The sequence below is a fragment of the Ursus americanus genome, chromosome 28, assembly GCF_024610735.1.
Source record: "Ursus americanus isolate L20-20 chromosome 28, mUrsAme1.1.p, whole genome shotgun sequence".
In the NCBI taxonomy this organism is placed as follows: domain Eukaryota; kingdom Metazoa; phylum Chordata; class Mammalia; order Carnivora; family Ursidae; genus Ursus; species Ursus americanus.
Genome location: NC_142154.1, coordinates 33,604,442 through 33,624,090, shown reverse-complemented (window position 1 = coordinate 33,624,090; position 19,649 = coordinate 33,604,442). Strand labels below are relative to the sequence as shown.

Below are 19,649 nucleotides of genomic sequence, written 5' to 3'. Positions count from 1 at the left end.
TGAAGGGCCTTTCCATCCCAGTACCTCCTCCCTGGCTTCGTTGGACACCATTGCTTCTCATGATGTGGCCCCAGGAGACGGTTTCCCCTGAGGCCTTTCCGCGTGCGGCGGTCGGGGCGGGAGGAATGGAAGAGGCCGGTGGAGAAGTGCTGGCCTCAGGAAGAGGCTGCACAAAACACTTGCCTTCTGTTGATGACTTGCCCCCAGTTACTGTAATGTGCATGCCTGCGTGTCATTTACTGAAACTGTTTTCATTCCAATTTCTTGAACCCTTTTCCTTTCCTGATTTAGGTTTCTCGAAGTCCAGAAGCCCGGGCTCTGTAAGATGCTTCGCGTCCTCGCCTTTGCTTATCCCTACACCTGGGACTCCCTCCCCATCTTCTACAGGGTAAGGGCCCAGCTCTGTCTTTTCTCTGCCTGTTGGCAACACCAGGGAATCTGTTGTTTCCTGAGCTCCTGGGGGTCAGAGCACCAGGGTGGTCCCTGCGAGACACGTGGAAGTCAAGACCTTTCTTAATAGCAGTGCAGAGTAGTTAGGAGAAGTATTGACAAACCACAGGGGCTGCTTCAATGGCCAGCATTGACTGGGGGCTCAGAAGTAATCATGGAGGGCTAGGTGGGGGAAGCAGCCTGGGGTTCAGTGGAGGGACCAGGAGAGCAGGCTCTGCAGCCAGATTTCTTTTTTTTTTTTTTTTTTAAGATTTATTTATTTATTCGACAGAGATAGAGACAGCCAGCGAGAGAGGGAACACAAGCAGGGGGAGTGGGAGAGGAAGAAGCAGGCTCATAGAGGAGGAGCCTGATGTGGGGCTCGATCCCAGAACGCCGGGATCACGCCCTGAGCCGAAGGCAGACGCTTAACCGCTGTGCCACCCAGGCGCCCCTGCAGCCAGATTTCTAATACGTACTCATGGCAAGACTTTGGGCAAATTATGTACTGTCTCTGTGCCTTGATTTCCCTCATCTGTAAAATGGGCATGGGAGTAACAGCTCGGTCCATCAGGCGTTGGGGAAGATTACATGAGAGAACATGTAAAATGCTAGCTGGTGGCAAGTGTCCAATAAACCCATTATTATGTATTATCATCAGTTAACCTACCAGTAGCAAAGAAAGAAGGATGAATGAGGATCTTAGGGATAGATGGGGATTAGCGAGAGAACACGAAGGAAGAGGGTGTAGAAGGGACACAAGAAGGGGGAGAGTCCAGGTACTCGCAAATCAGACGGACCTGAGTTCAAATCCCAGTCCCACTGCTTACTGGCTGTGTGACCTTAGGCAATGCACATAACCTCTCTGAGCCTCAGTTTCCTCGTCTGTAAATGAGGCTAACATCCCCTCCTGCACAGGGGGGTGGCGAGGGTTCATCTAATCCTCACATGGCCTGCCTCCAGTGAATGAAGTTCCCCTCCCAGGGGCAGCCTGAGGCTTGATGCCTGAGGCAGGGATGGAAGGGGAGGGCCAGAGCTGGCTCCACCTGTGTGGGCCTGGGGGCGAAGCCGTCCTTCCCGGAGGACACAGAACACACATAGGAAACCAGAGCAGAGAAGAAGCCGGTCCGCGCACCACCAAACCATGTGGTTATTAATAACCAGAGGTCTGGTGATTACGACACTGTGAGTTCCTGGCGCGCGGCTGGAGCAGACGGTGGGCAGTGGGGAGGGGAGGTCTCAGCCTGAATGGTGGTGCTGATGAGCATGAAGGTTCTGGAATCAGCCTGCCTGGGATCCAGGTCCTGACTTCACCGCTCATTAGTGGTTTGCACGTCACCCCCTGGCCTGGCTTCTTCATCTGCAAAATGGGAATCCGCTGGAGTCCGCCTTGTGGTAATTGTTGAGGTGAGGCTCTGATGAAACCACGCAGGAAGGGGGCTGGCCCGGCGCCCCGGGTTAGGGGCGGCAGCTGTCGCTATTCATAACGATAACACAAAAGCGACGCTTAACTCTCAAACAGCATAATGGCCGTAATTAATACATTCTGATGACTCAGAGGCCTTCCAGGGATTTCTGGGCCTTAAAGCCTTAATTAGGAACATGAAACCTGGCGATGCGCTGGAAAGAAGTGAGTTCAAGGGTGAATAGACCACTTTTTACTCTACTTGCATTTGACCCCAGACGGCAGAGTGGCAATAGATCTAATAGCATTTTTCTTTTCCTTCAGTTCTTGCCTTTTCTTTTCTAACTAAATAACCCAAAAGCCTTTATGAGCGTTTGGAGGATCGAAAGACCGTTGCCCTGGGTCTCAGGTGACCACAGCCAGGACGGGAATTCTGTCCACACAGGCCCTGAGTTCCCTTTCCCAGCCACAGCCCGAGGAGGTGAGGGCCTTGGCCGATGGCGTCCACACATGTGCAGAGACGTCTTCAGGCGATGAGAAGGGAGCGGGCCTCCCCCCAAGATCTGATGTTTCTCTAACTGCCTGCAGCTGTTCCTGCTCCCCGGGGAGAGTGCGCAGAACGAAGCCATCTTGAGCCACCAGAAGCACATGGCCATGACCCTCCTGGCCTCTTTCTTCTACTCCGCGCACCTGCCAGAGCGCCTGGCACCCGGACGCTTCGACTACATCGGTGAGTGTGCCCTGTTGCCTGGTGTCCTCCAACCCAGAGAGAGGCTCCCCTGCCCCCGGCACCAGTGTGTGCAGGGTGTAGGGGAAGCAGGGCCAGGGAGAGAAGCAAATCAGGCCAGGATGTATGCAGCCTGCAGAAGGCAGGCGAGGGTGGGGGAGGATGGAGAGCAGGCCACTCGGATTCTTAGGCATTCCTATGGCTTTTGGGGCCCGGGGAGCGCCATTATTACCCAGAACATGAAATCCCATTAATAAACAGACATTGAGGACAGCCCCGGAGAGGAACGGGACAGGCAGAGTGCAGTTGGCTCTGAGGCGACCAGATGGCAGGGCCCATGCTCAGGAGGGGAGAGTGTCTGTCTTGTTCAGGTGGGTGCAGTGGGGCCGGGGGGCTTGGTAGAGCAGTGGTTCTCAAGTCTGGCCCCCAGACCATCAGTTTCAGCATCATTTGGCAACGTGCGGATTCTCAGGCCCCACCCCAGACATCCCGCACCAGAAGCTTGGGGCCCAGCCCTCACTCAGGCTGTGTGGCTCTCCATGGGAAACTGAGCTCACTACAGTGACAGAAGTGATGTGGTGGGGGAGGGGCCGTCCGAGCCGCAGGACCCCCACCTGCTGGGAGAGCTCCTTCCCTCCCTGTCTAGGGAAGTGGGGTGAGGCACCCTTGGGCCACTTCTGGTGAGGCCGATGAGTCCCGGGGATGAGCGCTCCTTAGATAAGCTATCGTGGGCCTCCGAGGGTCCAGCCCTGTCCTTAAATGGTGGGCAGGGACCTTGGTTCTCTCCAGGCCCATTTTGCCCGGTGATTTTCCATCTTCTCCCACCTGAGACATGGCCACATTTGCTTTGTTGACTCTGATTAGAGCTTCATCTCCCCCGCTTACTCTCTCCTACCAGGAGGGATTGCAAAGACCAAAATGCTTGGAGGGCAGGTTCCCCAAAAGAGGGAGACCGGGGGGCCAGGGAACTGTAACCTGCCTACAGGGGCCTCGGCCACCCCCCAGCCCCGCCTAGATGAAGCAGAGGAGGCTGTAAATGAAATCTGGGGGCCCAGGAAAAGCAGCCCTGGGCCCTGTTTGGCCAACTCCCTGGTTTCTTAATACCGTTTCATTCATTCACCCTTAGTCCCATCCTCTTGGGCCTTAGGGTGCTGAGCAGAAAGACACCCCTGTGACGGGACATTTGCCAGACAATTGTTAGTGACCAATCAGTAACAAGGGGTTGTTTGGAAGATTCTCTGTCCTGCATTAATGCAGTCTGCCAGACGTGGGCCTCCCTCTCCAACGCGGGCCATCGTGCGGACTGGTGAGCGCTGGCCCAGAGGAAGCTCGGCCACATTCCCGTCGGGCCGGGGTGCTGATATCGCTTTGCTTGCTGCAGTCACATTTCAGACGCAGCCCTTGCCCGTGGCGTTTTCTGTCCTTTTTATCTCCTGCTCTGATGGAGACAGGTCTGAGCCTCGGTGAGCTCAGCTGCTCCCCTCTCTGTGCTCCGATATGTGTCCTTGGAGAGCTGGGCTTTCTGCTGGACAGGAAGCCAGTTTGCTCCTCCCAAATGGATTTGGCTGTCCTACACAGCATAGCCGGAGCGAGGCAGGGGCGGCTCAGCCAGGCGCACCTTCTTCCCTGGGGACGCAGCCTGAGGGGGCCACGCAGCCGAGGGGGCTCTCTCCCCCATACTCCCATTCCCGACTCTGCTTCTGCTCGGGAGGACAGGTGCCCAGGCTGCTCCCTTCCCGGGACACGGTTATTGAATACTTACTCTGGGATGAGTCCTGGGGGTATAACCTCTCTTTCTGTCTCTCGCTCTCTTTTTTACTGAAAGCATCCTTTTTTTTTTTTTTTAAAGATTTTATTTATTTATTCGACAGAGATAGAGACAGCCAGCGAGAGAGGGAACACAAGCAGGGGGAGTGGGAGAGGAAGAAGCAGGCTCATAGCGGAGGAGCCTGATGTGGGGCTCGATCCCAGAACGCTGGGATCACGCCCTGAGCCGAAGGCAGACGCTTAACCGCTGTGCCACCCAGGCGCCCCTGAAAGCACCCTTTTTTAACTCTTGTGTTGTGTTCGGGTGCTATAGGACTTCCATGACAAAGAGTCACAGACTGGGGGGCTGACACAGCAGAAATGTACTTTCTCATGATTTTGGAGGCGGGGAGGCTGAGACGAAGGCAGGGGAGGGGTTGGGCTCTCCTGAGGCCTGTCTCCCTGGCTTGCAAATGGCCCTCTTCTCTGTCGCCCCTCACGTGGTCTTTCTTCTGTGTATGTGCCTGCCCAGGCCCTCACCTCCTCTTCTTAGAGGACCCACAGTCACTGTGGGTCCAATCTGGTGACCTCATTTTAACGTTAATTGTTTTTTTAAAGATCGTTATCTCCAAATACAGTCATAATGCGAGGTACCAGGGGTTGGGAACTCAACCTTTGAAACTGGGGAGAGGGAGACACAAGTCAGTCCGGACACATGCGGTCTGTGCTGTCTTCTCATCTTCGGGTTTCTGAGGGTTGTCCCGCACACCGTCCTTGTCCCTGGGCAATGGACTGATTTTCTCACCACTACCAACTCAGCTGGTCCCTGCCCACCCCCACCCCTGCCCCCTCTGCCGGCTTCTCCCCTCTGTGCCCGCAGAGCTGGCCAGCCGGGGTCCTACAGGTCATGGGGAGGAAGAGCTCTCGGTCATGTCTGGGATTAACCGGCAGTAGGGTGAGGACCACCTCGTAAGTGGCCCACAGAAAGTCTGGCTGGTTCTCTGTTTGCCCCAAAGTCAGAATCGGAGCTGATGAGCGCTGGCCCTGAAGAGGTGAACTTTGGCAGGACTTGATTTCAGACCTCTTCACGTGAAACGCAGGACTGGTGGATAAGGTGTTTGGAACATGGACTTGGTTTGCTTGGATGGCTTTTTTAATTTTTCCTCACACCACATTTTAAAAATAAATTATGGAGGCAAACTTTACATACCAAACAGTTACCTAATTTCAAGTATATAATTCAGCGATACTTTGGGTGGACTTACCGGGTTGTACAACCATCCCCGTGAATGAGTTTTAGAACATGTTCATTGCCCCAGTACGATCCCTCATGCCCGGGTACTGTTGGTCCCGATTCCTGCGCCCCCCGTCTGAAGCAACCACTAATCCACCTTGTGTCTGTGGACCTGGCTTTTCTGGATATTTGATAAGGATGGAACCTGACACTGCGTGGTCCCTTGCCGCCTGGCTTCTCTCCCCCAGCATAATGCGTCTGGCCTGCAGGCCCCGGTATAGTATCGACAGTCCATTCCTTTATTATTGCTGATCTTGGTGGCCTTTTCTGTGTTTGCCGTAGGTCACAGTCACCAGCTGTTCCATGTGTGTGTGATCCTGGCCACTCACATGCAGATGGAAGCCATACTTCTGGACAAGACCCTGAGGAAGGAATGGCTCCTGGCCCACTCCAGGCCCCTGTCTTTCCCTCAGATGGTTGCGGCCATACTCCTGTGCCTCGTCTTCAGCCTCAGCAACATAATTTATTTCTCAGCTGCTCTGTATCGGATTCCTGAGCCAGAATTACATAAAAAAGAAACATGATTCAGACCATAAGCTTTTCGTGCCAGGTGTCAGCCTTAGGCTACAACATCCTGACCGCTCGAAGCCAGCGGTCGGGTACCAGTTTCCAAAGGTCTAAAGTATTCACAGTGGCTGATGTCTTGGCATTTTTGAGTGGGTTCATGTCAATAAGGTATTGAACTGGGGAAATTGCTCTAGATGTGCACTGATTCTATCTTATGATTTTAAAAGGGGAAGATGGGTTCCTGTAAGTCCTTGTTAGGGCAGATTCTTAATATTTCATTAAGTTTTAAATTTATTTACAATGGGTTTTTCAATTCTATTTAAACAGTTAGATTAAGCATCCCGCCCTTGTAGCTTGACTATTAAACAGCTGAATTACCCTTTGCAAATGGAACTTGCTTCATTTGATGAGTTCCACATAGCACGGCCTCTGCCCAGAGGTCCGCAGTGGGAGGAGAATGAGCCAGAAAGATCAGTGTAAGGAACCTGGGTAAGAGGAAGTTGGGTCTGTGGGAGCTCTGGGGACAGGGCAGGCGCTCCGGAATGAAGAGACCTGGTTTGGGGAGGGGTCTTCTTCCTTTTCCCACCTAGTGAAGGGAATGAATAGAAAGAGTCCTCTTTTCCACAAGTCTCTGTGCCTCAAAGTGCCAATACCCATGTCATGTGGACTTGGAGCTTCTGAAAAGTCTGCATGGCTGGGTGTCCATGTTCTGTTGTTTTCTGTTTTCTGTTTTCTTGTTGCCAGTTTGATACCGTATGGCATTGTTCAGTACAGGTCAAATGTGTCATGTGCGGGAGCTGGCCGACTTAGGCCCAGTTGGCCGTGTTCGTCTGTCACCTTTTAAACCAGTGGCATCACTAGACCTGGGATGTTATACATTCAATGTCGCGTCAGCATTTCGGATATGCTGCAAACGTTGGGGTTCGCGTGCACAGGTGCTGAGACCTTGCTAAAGGGTCGGTCGACTGTGGTGATTCTTAAGCTTTCCCGTCAATCAGAAGCACCCGGTGGCGTGGTGACAAATGCAGATTTCTAGGTAAAATCAGAAGATTCTGCACTCGTAGTTTAAAATGTAGGTCTTTTAGTGGAGATTTGCCCTAAATCGGAGCAAGTCCCCAGGTGACTCTAATGCAGAAGGGCCCCGGGCCAAACGTGAAGAGATGCTCTCCTCGAGAATTCCAGAAGGCACTGGGCCTATCAGCGTTGCTGCGATTGACCTAATTTTCAGCAACTTAGCACCTAAGGATGTATCCCCTGCTTTCTACTCTGCATGAGATGGAGCGTGTTCTCATCTTTTGCATTGGGGAGTTAAAATTTAGTATTTCATGGTGTTTTTCGAGTATAGAAAATGCTGATACAAAACAGTTTTTAACAGAGGCCCTTCAACCCCTGATCTGCACTTGCTCATGACTTAGGGGGCTGCCCATCACAAAGCAGGATCTTCTCTGCTGACTCAGGAACACCCCCATATCTTAGAATACTGCCTCTGTGGTTAACTGGCCTGGAAACTCGAATGGCCTTGTGAGTAGCTCATCGTCCAATCCTCTAAGGACAAGTAAAAATGTATATTGGATGAGAGTGGTCAAGAAATATGATTTCATTAGTTTTATTATCTGTTTACTTCCTCTGGGGAATGTAGACTGATAAAATTATATGGGCTGATAAATTTTTGGTACATTAAATGCCAGCTGCATGACGAAATTTGGTTTTTGGCAACAATCTGACATTGTTAGTGGAATTTTGCCCCAGCAGGGTCTGTGGGCTTCCATTTCATTTTGCTGTAACTGCGGTTTTATGCTGAGAAGTACAAAGTTTAAATACCCTTTTCTAGCAATACCAAAGACATGAAGCTTTTTAATATCTCCTATTTAGAGAGAGTAAAATAATGTTCTTTGTTTAGCTCAGAAATAGCTGAAAGATCATAGCTGATTCATGTGAAGGACCTTTTAGATTATTTAATTTTTGGTTATGTGGCTTTTTCATCATACTTCATGATGGAAAAGAAATGTTAAATCCACAAAGTAGGAGCCATGTTTCATTATGTTTTTAGATGTTTGGTAAACTTTGTCCCTTGGTATACTTTTGGACAGTGTTACAAGTTAAAATTTGAGAAAAGTTTCCAATGTACTGACTTGGAAACTTCTAGATATGGAGAATAGGTTCACATATATTAATTACCATTAGGTATTAAGAGTAATGGCGGTAGAGTTTTGCTTAAGCTATCCCAGAAAGTTAAAAAGTCTGGCATTGGGTGAGCTGAAGACTTTGCTGGGAAGATGTCTCTTCATGTAGCGGCTCTCAGGGTTTCTCGAGTGTCTCCATACGCCCGGAGATACGCCATACTCCCATTGGTAGTGACTGCTCCCCACGGCACTGCCTCGGAAGGGATTGTGTGGGGGGTGACAGACTCCCAATGGGATGTCGTTGTTCTTCCTCCCCCTGCTTGAGAACACTGCTCCAAAATTTCCCTGATGCCACAGTTGTGATAAAACTTGAATGTGTTTGAATGAGGCCATGTAGTCAACTTCACCTTCCTCCGCTCATCTTAAGAGTTTCACTTTCCACTGCTCAGTGTTTAGAGAGAAACGAATTTGTCAGTGTGGATTCAAATGAGAAGCGGGAGGTTTTAGAAATCATTTGAGTACAAGGTGGTCTAAATATTTGGTCTGCTGGAGTCTTTCTCAAAGTGCTTGCTGTGGAATCCAGTTCTAAGGAAGGCAAGGTGGAGGAGAACGGTGTGGTCACGTGTGTTGGAGAGACACTTCATTTGGCTCTCTTGTGTCCCAAATTTGTTTTGGCCACGGCACTATATGAAACACCTATTAGCACTGTATTACAATACTTTATAACATATTAGTTGAATGCCAGCCTCTGATTTTCTAGCCAACGATTCATCATGGACGAAAAGCCAAAGACCCATTTCCAAACGCAGTTATGGCACTTACAGCAATGTCTGGTTTTTGTAAACTGTGTGGGCAAAAGAAAATAAAATTTATTTATTACAATAAAGGCCTATTTCCTACTTGATTTGGTTATGTTTCACCTGTCACACAGCCACGTGTTCATTCGTCGTAAGAAAGAGATTCCTATGTGTGTGTGTATTGCTAAATCATTCTGTGAATATTTATTTTGTGCCTGATCTATATAGAACGAATGCTGTTTTAGGGGCTGGGGACAAGAGAAGTGAGGAAAACCCATGTCACTCGTGTGGAGGAAATGTGCTGATTGGAAGATAGATCAGTCCAGATAGGGGTGAGTGCTCTAAAGGAAATAAGCCTGGTGGAGAAATGGAGGGGGGAGGGACGGGCAGATGAGATTGGATGGCCACTCGGAGTAGCTGACATTTGAGGAGAGCCTTGATGGGCAAAAAAGGGCCGGCTTTGCCAGTATGTTGCGGGGCAGGTGTTTGGGGTCGAGGTGGCGTATGTACACAGGGCCCAAGACCAGTAGGTACTTGTCCTGCTGGAAGGATGGAAATCAAGCCACTCATTCCTGAAATGTATAACTCTAGAAAATGTACGGAGCATTTGACTTTTGAAGAATTCTGGAATTTCTCCTGGATGTTCTCCCTGGGGGATTGTGCAAGGGGCTTTCCTCTGGCCTCTGGGTACATGTATGAATGCCTCAACTCTGTAATACATGTATTTCAGATAGAGAGAGAGTTGCCACGCCCATTCTCTTCACTCGGGGCAACAGATTTCTAAAATTGGCTTAATTCTTTCCTCCTCTAGAGCGTGGAACAGGGAACCTCAAAGATAATTTAATCCCGCTTTCAAAAACTGTTTGATGATGTAAAGTGCACATTCAGACCCGAACGGACAGATGCAGAAAACCTGGGGAGGAAAACGTAGTCCCGGAGTTTTAAATTTTTACCAAAAGCCCCAAGTGATTTTTAACATAAGGGAGTTTAAGAAACATTGGTGTAGTCCAGCCATTCTTTTTTTCTCCCCCCCACATTTGGAAAAATGTTGCCAGATAGTATGAAGAATTCCCAGGTGCTGGGGTATCCAGCTGCCTCAGTTGGTAGAGCACGATTCTTGATCTCGGGGTTGTAGTTTCGAGCCCCACGTTGGGGATAGAGATTACTTAAAAACAAAATCTTAAAAAAAGAAAAAGACTTCTCAGGCGCTTTTGCAATTTATGTAACTCTCTTCTCCAACAGTGAGAAATTTGGCTCCCATTATCCACAATGTTATTTGCTCAATCTTAGAATGTACAGAATGTCATTTCAGAATTACCAACCCATGTCTGCAAAAAGGCTTACTAATTAGAATTCAATATATGTTTCAAGTTCTTTTTGTCTTGAGCCTGAGGGCATATGGTCTCAATAGTCTAAATTACTTGGGTTAGTTATGGCCCATTTATGTGTATGTTATTCATTTGAAATAGGGTTCAGATCATTTGTTTCTTTTTGTATCAATTTTACAACCTCCCCACCCCCCACTAAGCTTGCTGATTTTATTGTCTTTTGAGTCTGTAAGACATTAACATCCAGTCATTCCTTTTCAAATGGCCTGGGGAGAGTCACATGGCCTATGGATGTGAGACCATGCTGCCACAGCCACCGGGAGTGAACAGCAGGGCCAGGGAGAGAGCGCCCCAGTGTTGAGTGTGTTGGAAGTGCCACAGGCGTTCTGTTTTCATTGTACCACCTGGCATCAAACACTCTAGGCTTTGGCAGTTTCTGGTCACTAGTGGTTATACGGTTCCCAAGGCTGGACTCGCGTGGCTGGGTGTTGGAGTTCATTATGGTTTCCATCGGTGAAGTGTCAGCCTCTCCCCTGTGATTGGCATAGGACCCTCCCAGTCCATTGGCAGTTTCTCATAAAGTCAAACTTATACTTACGATGAGACCAGCAATCCCACCCAAGAGAAATGAAAGTCCCTATCTACTTAAAGACCTTTATGTAAATAACTAGACCATAGTTGCCAAAGGGTGGAAAGAACCTGAATGTCCATCAGCTAGTGGATGGATAAACTGTCATGTATTCATACAAGGGATTACTACTCAGCAGTGAAAAGGGAACATGTGCCTGATACGTGCAACGCGTGCGTGAATCTCAAAAGCATTTTGCTCAGCTAGAGAAGAGGGCTTCTGGCAAAGAGAAAACTCTAAGGGAGGAAGTCTGGAAAGTGGTTGCCAAGGCTGGGGGTAGAGGAAGGTGATTGACCACAAAGGGGCGGCACAAAGGAAGTTTTGGAGTGGTGGGAGTAGTATACATCTGATAGCGGTGGCTACAGGGTGCTGTGTTTGCCAAATACATAACATACACGGTACAACTGAAAAGGATGGATTTTACTGGACTTAAATTCTACTCCATAACCTGACTTTAGTAGAAGCCTCCCGGTTCTACTACCTCCCTGTCTCCTACCATTATCCCTGGTCTGGATCTCTAATTCTAGGGGAAAGTGCAAATCTTTTACTGGCGGTGGGGAACCCTTTGGGGGAAGAGATAAGAATGTGTTAGGTGTGAGATACCTGTTTTTGCTTTTGCCTTTTTTTTTTTTTTTTTTGAAGAAAATAAGCCAGAGAGCTTTAGTATGGATAGAGGTGAGGAAGAAGAAACTGGCCAGAAGAAAAGCCGGGGTGGCGGCTTCATGTAACTGGGTTCTCAGCTGGAATGGGTTCATCCATTCCTTCCAAACGTTTACAAGAGGGCCTCCATCGCTGGGCGTCGGGTGCAACAGCGCCACCTAGTGAGGCTGTGGGGATAAGGCGGTAGAGGACACAGTAAGGAACACTGACCAAACTGGGATGGGAGCTCTGAAGCAAAGCAGGAGCAGGGGACTGGGGGTATAGAGTAGGGGTCCAGCATCCAGTGCCAGGTCGTTGACGAAGATCTGCTGAGAACTGAGAGTAAGGAGGCAGTGTCAGAGGAAGGCCCAACTGCTACGTGAGCCCGGGGCTCTAAAGGGAGGAGTGCAGCGGGGGCGGGGGGGGGGGGGGGGGTGGCAATGATAAGTGATGGGCTTGGAGAGGAAGAGCCTCAGGGCCCTGTCGGGGTGGTCCAGCCCTGGGGAGCTACTGCGGTGTCACAGGCAGGAGCCTGACAGGACCAGATCTGTGGTTTACCAGTGGATTTGGAGGGTAGCAGCCGAGAAGCCTGTTCGGTCACTGTTGCAGTCCTCCAGACAAGACATGGTCGTAACCAAGGGGATGGAGAGAAGTGGATGGAGAGCTTCGAAGGCTATTTAATAGGCAGAACTATCAAGATGTGGGGAGTGGATGTTGGAACAGAAGGAGAGGCAAAAGTCAAAGATGGTCGCTGGGACCCTGGCTTGGGTGGCTGGGTCCACTGAGGTGTAACAGGTGCTGGGGAAGAGATTAGGGTGCGGTAGGTGTGAGGTGCCTGTGGGACACCCAAGTGGAGAACCCAGAGGGCAGTTAGACATACGGGTCTGGAGCTGAGAAGAACAAATTTGAATGGTATATGGAGCCATGGGAGTGACTGAGAGTGCCTGAGGAGAGGCCTCAGCTAGCGACCAGGTGAGAACCCTAAGCAACAGCATTTAAGGGACAAAAAACAAGAAACCCAAAAAACAAACAATGCCCTCGCAAGTGAGTTCTGAGAAAGAGGGGCTTAGAGAGCTAGGAGGAAAAAAAAAATGAAGGCATAGGAAAAGAGGAATAAGAAAGAGTTTTAGTGCTGTTGAGAGGTCCAGTAAGATAGGGGTGGGGAGGGTCAATTAGGTTTAGCATCAAGGAGGTGGTGGTCTCGGTGAGAGGAGTTCCAATGGAGAGGCTGAGGCCAAAGCCAGACTGCGGGGTAATTAAGAGGTAAGTCGCCAGCAGCCACGCCCAATCCCTAAATAATACGAATCCCAACCTGCCATTTAACAACAAAGTTCCAATGGCTCAAAGACTCATGTATAAAAAACAAAGCAATAACAGCATTAGGAAAAAACATCTTTATGTAGAACAATATGGGGCAAGGATATGAAATTATGCCGTTTAACTGGTGCCTGGTTCAGGAGATGGGAGTAGAGCCCCGTGAGAGCACAGATGATACCTGTTTGATAGCCCTCAGTTTAGGGGCAAACGTCCAAGTGGGATAGAACCCGTTCATCTGAGAAGAGTGGTTCTGGACATTGCTCCTCAAGGACGAGGACCAAACTTTACTCATCTCTGTACGCTGTCAAACAAAAATTCACCTGAGTAATTTAAAAGATCAACTTGGCTTCATTAAGTGACGCCTGAATCGGCAGCATCCCGTCTAGCGAGCAGAGAGGTGCTCCCGGCAACTGTACAAAATGAAAGGTTTTCATAGGAAGGAGGGTGGAAAAAGGAAATCATTAGTGAAAGAAAAGATGGGATTGTTTCAGACCAGGTCACCTTCCCTCAGGGTGAAGGGCAGGGGGTCTTACTTGGAGGATCCTCTCATCTTCCTCTAGTGGGGGGCAGGGGGAGGGGGGGGATGGAGGTGACGTCATGGGCGCTGTGCGGAAAGTTCCTGACTGGCAGGTACAGACTACGTTTCCGGGGGAGATAGAAACTGCACTTAGGTTAGACAGTAAGGTCGGGTTTGGTGACTTGGCCTAGCATGAGGGACTCCATCTTGGGCCTGTGGTTTTCTTTTGAACAACACCCAGGATCAAACATTGTTAAGAATTTCGTAACACAATGTATATGTACGAAAGGGCTGGAGGAAGCACCCAGGAAGGTGAAGGAGAGGACGGAATCCAGCATGACGTGACGTGGAAGCCAAGGAGGGAGAGAGATGCAGGGCACAGCACAAGAACAGGACACTCCTGTGCGGGAACACCGTTGACCTCTGAGTCGACCCTGGACTTGCCCTTCCCTTGGACTTCTGGTGCTGTAGGAAAAGAAACCCTCAGTTTCCTCCTGGGAAAGTGGAAGTGAGTGGATTTTATTACGCATGAGGTCCGTATTCCAGCCCCGCAGCCCTGACACCGGGACGCCGCGCGCTCCGGCCCGGCGGTCGCCTAGGAGACCAGCACCATTTCCGGCAGAGCAGTCACTTCCTCTGAGGCCCCGCCCTTTTCCCGGCGGGCGGGCGCTGATTGGCCCGTTTGAAATGCGCCGGGCGCGAGCTCACCTGGGCTCGCGGCGGCGTTTGTCGGCTTCCCGCAGCGCCGCGCCTCAGCCGCCGAGTCCCCCTTCCCGCGGCCCGTCCTTGTGGCCCGCCGCCCTCACCAGCCCGCCCGGATCGAGCCCGGCGCCCCGCGCGCGCGTCCCGGCAGCACGGAGCCCGCTGCCATGAAGCCAGCGTGAGTACCGGACCGCGGGCTGGGGCCGGCGTCCCCTCGGTCTGCACCGAGTCCCGTGCTGTCCGGGCCGCGGACCCCAAAGTGGAAGCCCCCGCGTGGGCCGCTGAGGGGGAGGCCGGGTGGCGGAGACCGGTCCGCGGCGCGCCCTCCACCCCCTCGCCTCCCCGCCGGAGTCCGGCGTCCCGCCCCGGGCCTCCCGAGGGCAGGAGGAGAGGCCGGCCCACGTCGGGGGGAACGGGGAGCCCTGGGCCGGGTGGGCTCCTGTCAGCCGGGGTGCCACCCGCTGGCTCCGGGACGGCCGCCTCCAGCCCTTTCCGAAGGGCCCCTTTCCCGCCCGGCCGCCGGCGCGCCTACGTTGCACTCTGCCGTGGCTGGTGCGGCCGGGGCTCGCCCTGTGGGCTGTGCCCCGGGTGTTGGGGGCGCCGGGCGGCCTCAGTCCCTGGAGGGCCCTGGCCCCCGCGAGCGCGGCGTGCTCTTCCGAGCCCAGCCCTGGCCTGGAGGCCGAGACCCGGTACTGGGGCGGGGGCCTGCGCCGGCTGACAGCCCCGCCCCGCCCCCGAGCGCCCAAGCCCGCATTCCTGCCCCAGACCCCGCGGCCGCGCAGCACCGCGTCCCGACCCCTCCTGGGGAAAGAGGCAGCTGGTTTTCTTAAGGGGCCAAAGTCAAAATCTGTCATCTTAAAAAAAAAAAAAAAAAAAACTGAGTTTAAGGAAACTCACCATAATATTTTGTACTGAAAACACTAATTTGCTTGTTTCATCTCGGGGCGTGTTGTGAAAATAGTTCAATAACCTGTAGTCCATGCCAATAACTAACTTTAGTGTTAAATGTTCATCTGCACTATAGATAAATGTGGGTGCTGGCGGTGGAGGAAAGCCGCATGCTAGCGAAATTGGTGAAGTCAAAATATCTTTCTTTTGATTCTAAGAGAGCAAGAAGTTGCAGTTTGGAGACTAAAATTTGGGGACAAAGGATGATAGCTTGGAGAACTCAATAAACAATTGTTCCTTAAAAGTACTGACAGATCTTGGTGAAAGAATGGATTTCCCCATTTGCTTTTTTATCATTTGGTGAAGTTAATTGCTTGTCGGTCTGTTGGCAATGGCTGTTGCAGCTGTGTGTGTGCTTGGGCGCCTATATAAATGCCTTCAAGATAAGCGTGGTCTATTATCTGTAGATTTTTCAAATTTGTAGTGCTTCTGTAAAATTGTCCTTCAAGAAAAAATGCAAGCTAGTACTGAAAACGTCTCCTGAACCCAGTTTTCCTACTTTTGCATTACGTGTGCCACAAACTTTCTTCTAATGCAGCTTAGTCTTAGTTATTTGAGGTGTAATCTTTTGGAACTGCTAAGGGAGAACTTTATAAACCCTAGGAAGGTTGTCTCTGTATGAATTATAGGTGAGGTTTTTTTGTGTTATTTTTGAACTGAAATTTTTTTAACCTATGACCAGGAGGACTAAGACGCCCAGGAAACTTCTGGTGAAGAAAGGATCCCAAACAAGTCTTAAAGACCCAGTTGGGGTAAGGTCTTCCTGTAAATGTGTGTGTGTGTGTGTGTGTGTGTGTGTGTGTGTGTGTGTGTGTGTGTGTGTATGTGTGTATGTTCAGCCCTTTTCTGTCCTCTGGGTATGCTTGGAAGGGATGGAGATGTGGAAGCAGACTTAGAGAACGTTTAGTGAAATAGGTAAGGCGGGTTCCAGCTTTAAAATTTTGTCTCTATGTGGGATTCATTAGTCTAGTAAAATGAAGTCTTTGGTTATCAACCATATAACTCCTATAACTAATTATAATTTGAAAAGTTAGATAATGAAACATAGTCTTCAACTGTTCCGGAGAATTCTTCCTGTTCTCTCGGAAGGCAGGGAAATTTCTGCTTGGATGGGCATCCTCTCCCATCTTCAGGGGTGTTAAATAGTAACTGATGGCCCGCTTCATAAAGACCCTGGTGTAGAACAGTTAAATTCAGTCTAGTAACTAATCATAATTGCATGTAAGTCACGAGTTTCAGGTTTGGGAACTTGCTTTTAAAGGCAAATGACAAATAAAAGAAGGTTGGTTTGCTCTGGGGTATTTTTCTCTCCTTCACTGGCACTGAAATGTGTCTCTTGTTCTAAGTTGAGGGAACCAGATACTTTGCACATACAGCTGATAAGTTTTTCCTCAACCCTGTCACTGATTAAGAAGTCGTGCTTTGGGCGGTTATTTGTGTATTTGTATATTATTATACTTATTTGTACATGTGTTATATTGATTTGTATATTGTGTTAAGCTGTCAAGTTTTATTTGACATCCAATTTCAAAGAGTTCTAACAGCTTTTCAAATCTCAGTGTGTGATGTCATTGATTTTAGAGATTTTTATATTAGTGGTAGTATATAGCTTTATTCAATTTGTTCTATTGTAATAGCGAAGAGAAGCTGTGTGATTTGATGCTTTTGTTATCCAAATTTAATTGTATGTGTATTTAAAATCCCTCGTATCTGATATATCTGTTTACATCTGACAATTTCTGGGAGCAAGTTTTGGTTTTCATAGCTCTGAGTTCATATAAGTCTCTTATGTTGAGAGATCAACTGTTGGATGAATGAATGGGAAGCTTAAATGAAAAGTAGTCAACCTTCATTCTGGAAGCACCTTCCTGTAATTTCAGGTGTACTGCAGGGTGCGCCCACTGAGCCTTCCTGATCAAGAGTGCTGCATAGAAGTGATCAATAATACAACCGTTCAGCTTCATACCCCTGAGGGTTACAGACTCAACCGAAATGGAGACTATAAGGAGGTAATTCCCATGGGAACCAAGCTGTTTTTACTTGAGACGTTCTCTCCTGAAGGGCTTTTCCATTTTTTCCATTTAACACAATTCATGTTTCCACTGTTTTGAAAAACTTGTTTACTTCCCTATAACCACCATATATAAAGTGTGGGTAGGAATACGTTTGGTATACCTGAGTGAGAGGATTGCTTTTACGAGGTAATTTCTTGTACTGGATTATTTACTGTTTTTTAGAGCATAGGCTAGGGATCGTTTAATGAATGATTGTGCTAGGTGGCTATACACACACACACACACACACACACACACACAATTTCAGGTGCAGATTAAAATAGCCCTAGGCACTGTGTATTTGTATGAAGTGTTATTTTTAGTAAAATCTTGAGCAAAGTGAGTCAGCTCAGTTCAACAAACATTGCACTAAAGCTGCAGGGCAGAAGGAGATTTTAAAAAATGAGTAAGACACAGTCCTTGCCTTTACCAGGCTTACAGCTGAGTTGGGGGCACAGATGGAAGACAGACCGGTGTGCTGAAAGAGAAGGGATATGGGAATGCAGGGGAAGCACTGATTCAGGCTGTTGTCTCTACTGTCGAGCGGCCTTTCACTCTCGTGCACCCTGCTCTTGTGAGCTTGTCAGAAGCCTACCAGTGGCCTCTGGGCTGCTCATATTGGATGGACACCTCTTGTCCTCATAATCCGTTTCTCAGCAGGACTGTTCTTCCTGAAGCCCTCTCCCGTCTCCCTGTCCAAGTCTTCATGTTCTTGGCTGTCACTCGCCACCCTTTGCGGGCTACTCTTCCTTTTCCAACCTCTCAGGACTGGGGTGGGCTACACCCAGGGCTCCCTCCTCTGCACTTCCCCATGGCTTTAAATGTTGGTTATACAATAATAATAATTTCAGAGGTTTTTTTTATCTTCGGCCTAAACCTTTTCCCACCTCTAAATTCGAACATCCACTATTTGGATGTCACGTAGGCATCTCAAAGTCTACATGTCCAAAAGAACTCTTGATTTTTTACCCCCTCTAAATCATTTCCTTCCTTGTCTTCTCTCAATAAATGGTAGCACCATGTGTCCCCCCTCATATCCCATTCACCAGTACATTCTATCCGTTCTGCTCCAATGTGAAACTGTCCTTTTGTTTCTATCTCCACTGCCACTGCCCGTCTTAGTCTTGCTATTAATTACCAAGACTAGTGCTTCTCAAATGATCTGTGCTGAAGAAACAGCTTTTTAAAATTTTCAGTGCATCGTGACTGATACTTTCGTGCAGCTGAGTTAGACCACAAGAGAAGTGACCTGATAATCTGTTCAACGAGATGAGCCTAGGGCTGGGATATGGCAGCCATGTCAAATGGCTACGAAAGTTTCTAAACTTACTCCAGATTTCTCTCATTCTCTCCTAGACAGGGAACAAAACAGTTCTCAGAGGGGCACTGGTATGCTGACTGTACTTTGAAATCTAACTGGACTGCTTGCTTCTGCTCTGAATGTTATTCTCCAATTCATTTTCCACAGAGCCACCAGAGAGATCTTTTAAAGTGTAAATCTGATCTGACCCTTTTCCTGTTTAAAATCTTTCAAGGCATAAAATCTTTAAATAGGCAAAATCCTGCTTAATTTGTCCCCTGTTTCTCCACGGTCATCCCTTGCTAGTCATCCTGTCCTTTGAGTTCCTTGGATAAGCCCGAATCTTGCTTCAGGGCGGTTCTCCTGGCGTGGACTTTTCTTTCTCTTGGCTCTTAGCATGGATGGCTCCTCATCTGTGGATTTCAGCTTAAACATCACCTCGTCAGAGACAGTGTCCAGACTACCTGATCAGAAGTGGCACCCTTTCCTGCTTCTGTCCTGGTCTGCCCTTTATGTGCTTCCCTGATAGCACTTAGCACATCAAGAGATTTATTGTCTCTTTCCCCTGCTATAATGTAAGCTTTGCGGGGATATGCCCCTTATCTGTCCTGTTCCCCATTCAATGAATATGGGTGAAGCATGAATGAATAGTCTGGGAAGGCTTCACAGAGGAGTGGGCCTTCAAAGATGTCAAATAATTGAGAACTGACTTACTGTGAAGAACTTTGCTTCTCTATCAGAGTAATTTCATGTATGTATAAGTAAACAGAGAGTTTGGCGGGGATTAGCAGTTCTCACTGCCTCATCACAGAAGGCAGCGCTGGCCTGGAAATGGCTGGGACACCAGTGAGCACTGTAGGATTGGGTAAGTTCCTCCTCTGGGCCTCGGTTTTCTTTACTGGTAAGGAGGGGTTTGTTCACAAGAACTTGGAGGTCACCTGACTGATCTGTCAGCACTATTTATGTGTATCCTTTCCGTCCTAAGATTCTTTATTCTTCTTGTGAACTCTACAGCTGTTTTACGGGATTGGAATAAACCCTTCCATGAAGCGAGAGTTAGCCTAGCTGAAGCAGGTGTGTGATCTTTAGCAAGTTACAAAATGAGCATCATAATTAACAGGATGTAATCAAGGGTTTAGAGTGAAATGACTGACTATGAGGCTAAGGCAGTGCTCGGCGCATGTCGCA

General features: G+C 49.1%; 2 protein-coding genes across 13 annotated transcripts in view; both read left to right on the top strand.

Moving 5' to 3' along the window:
- PAQR5 (progestin and adipoQ receptor family member 5) overlaps positions 1 to 9,135 on the top strand; it is a 73,090-nt gene extending 63,955 nt beyond the window's left edge. For all 7 annotated transcript variants that reach the window (XM_045810774.2, XM_045810768.2, XM_045810770.2 and 4 more), the window contains 3 exons: positions 292 to 388; positions 2,423 to 2,564; positions 5,884 to 9,135. In XM_045810774.2, coding sequence (XP_045666730.2) covers positions 292 to 388; positions 2,423 to 2,564; positions 5,884 to 6,125 — 481 coding nt within the window. In that variant the 3' untranslated portion in view covers positions 6,126 to 9,135. The remainder of the gene's footprint in view (positions 1 to 291; positions 389 to 2,422; positions 2,565 to 5,883) is intronic.
- A 5,036-nt stretch (positions 9,136 to 14,171) lies between these two features.
- The window catches only part of KIF23 (kinesin family member 23), a 26,363-nt gene continuing 20,885 nt past the window's right edge, over positions 14,172 to 19,649 (top strand). For all 6 annotated transcript variants that reach the window (XM_045810650.2, XM_045810648.2, XM_087856820.1 and 3 more), the window contains exons 1-3: positions 14,172 to 14,337; positions 15,790 to 15,859; positions 16,988 to 17,116. In XM_045810650.2, the coding sequence (XP_045666606.2) occupies positions 14,327 to 14,337; positions 15,790 to 15,859; positions 16,988 to 17,116 (210 nt within the window). In that variant the 5' untranslated portion in view covers positions 14,172 to 14,326. The remainder of the gene's footprint in view (positions 14,338 to 15,789; positions 15,860 to 16,987; positions 17,117 to 19,649) is intronic.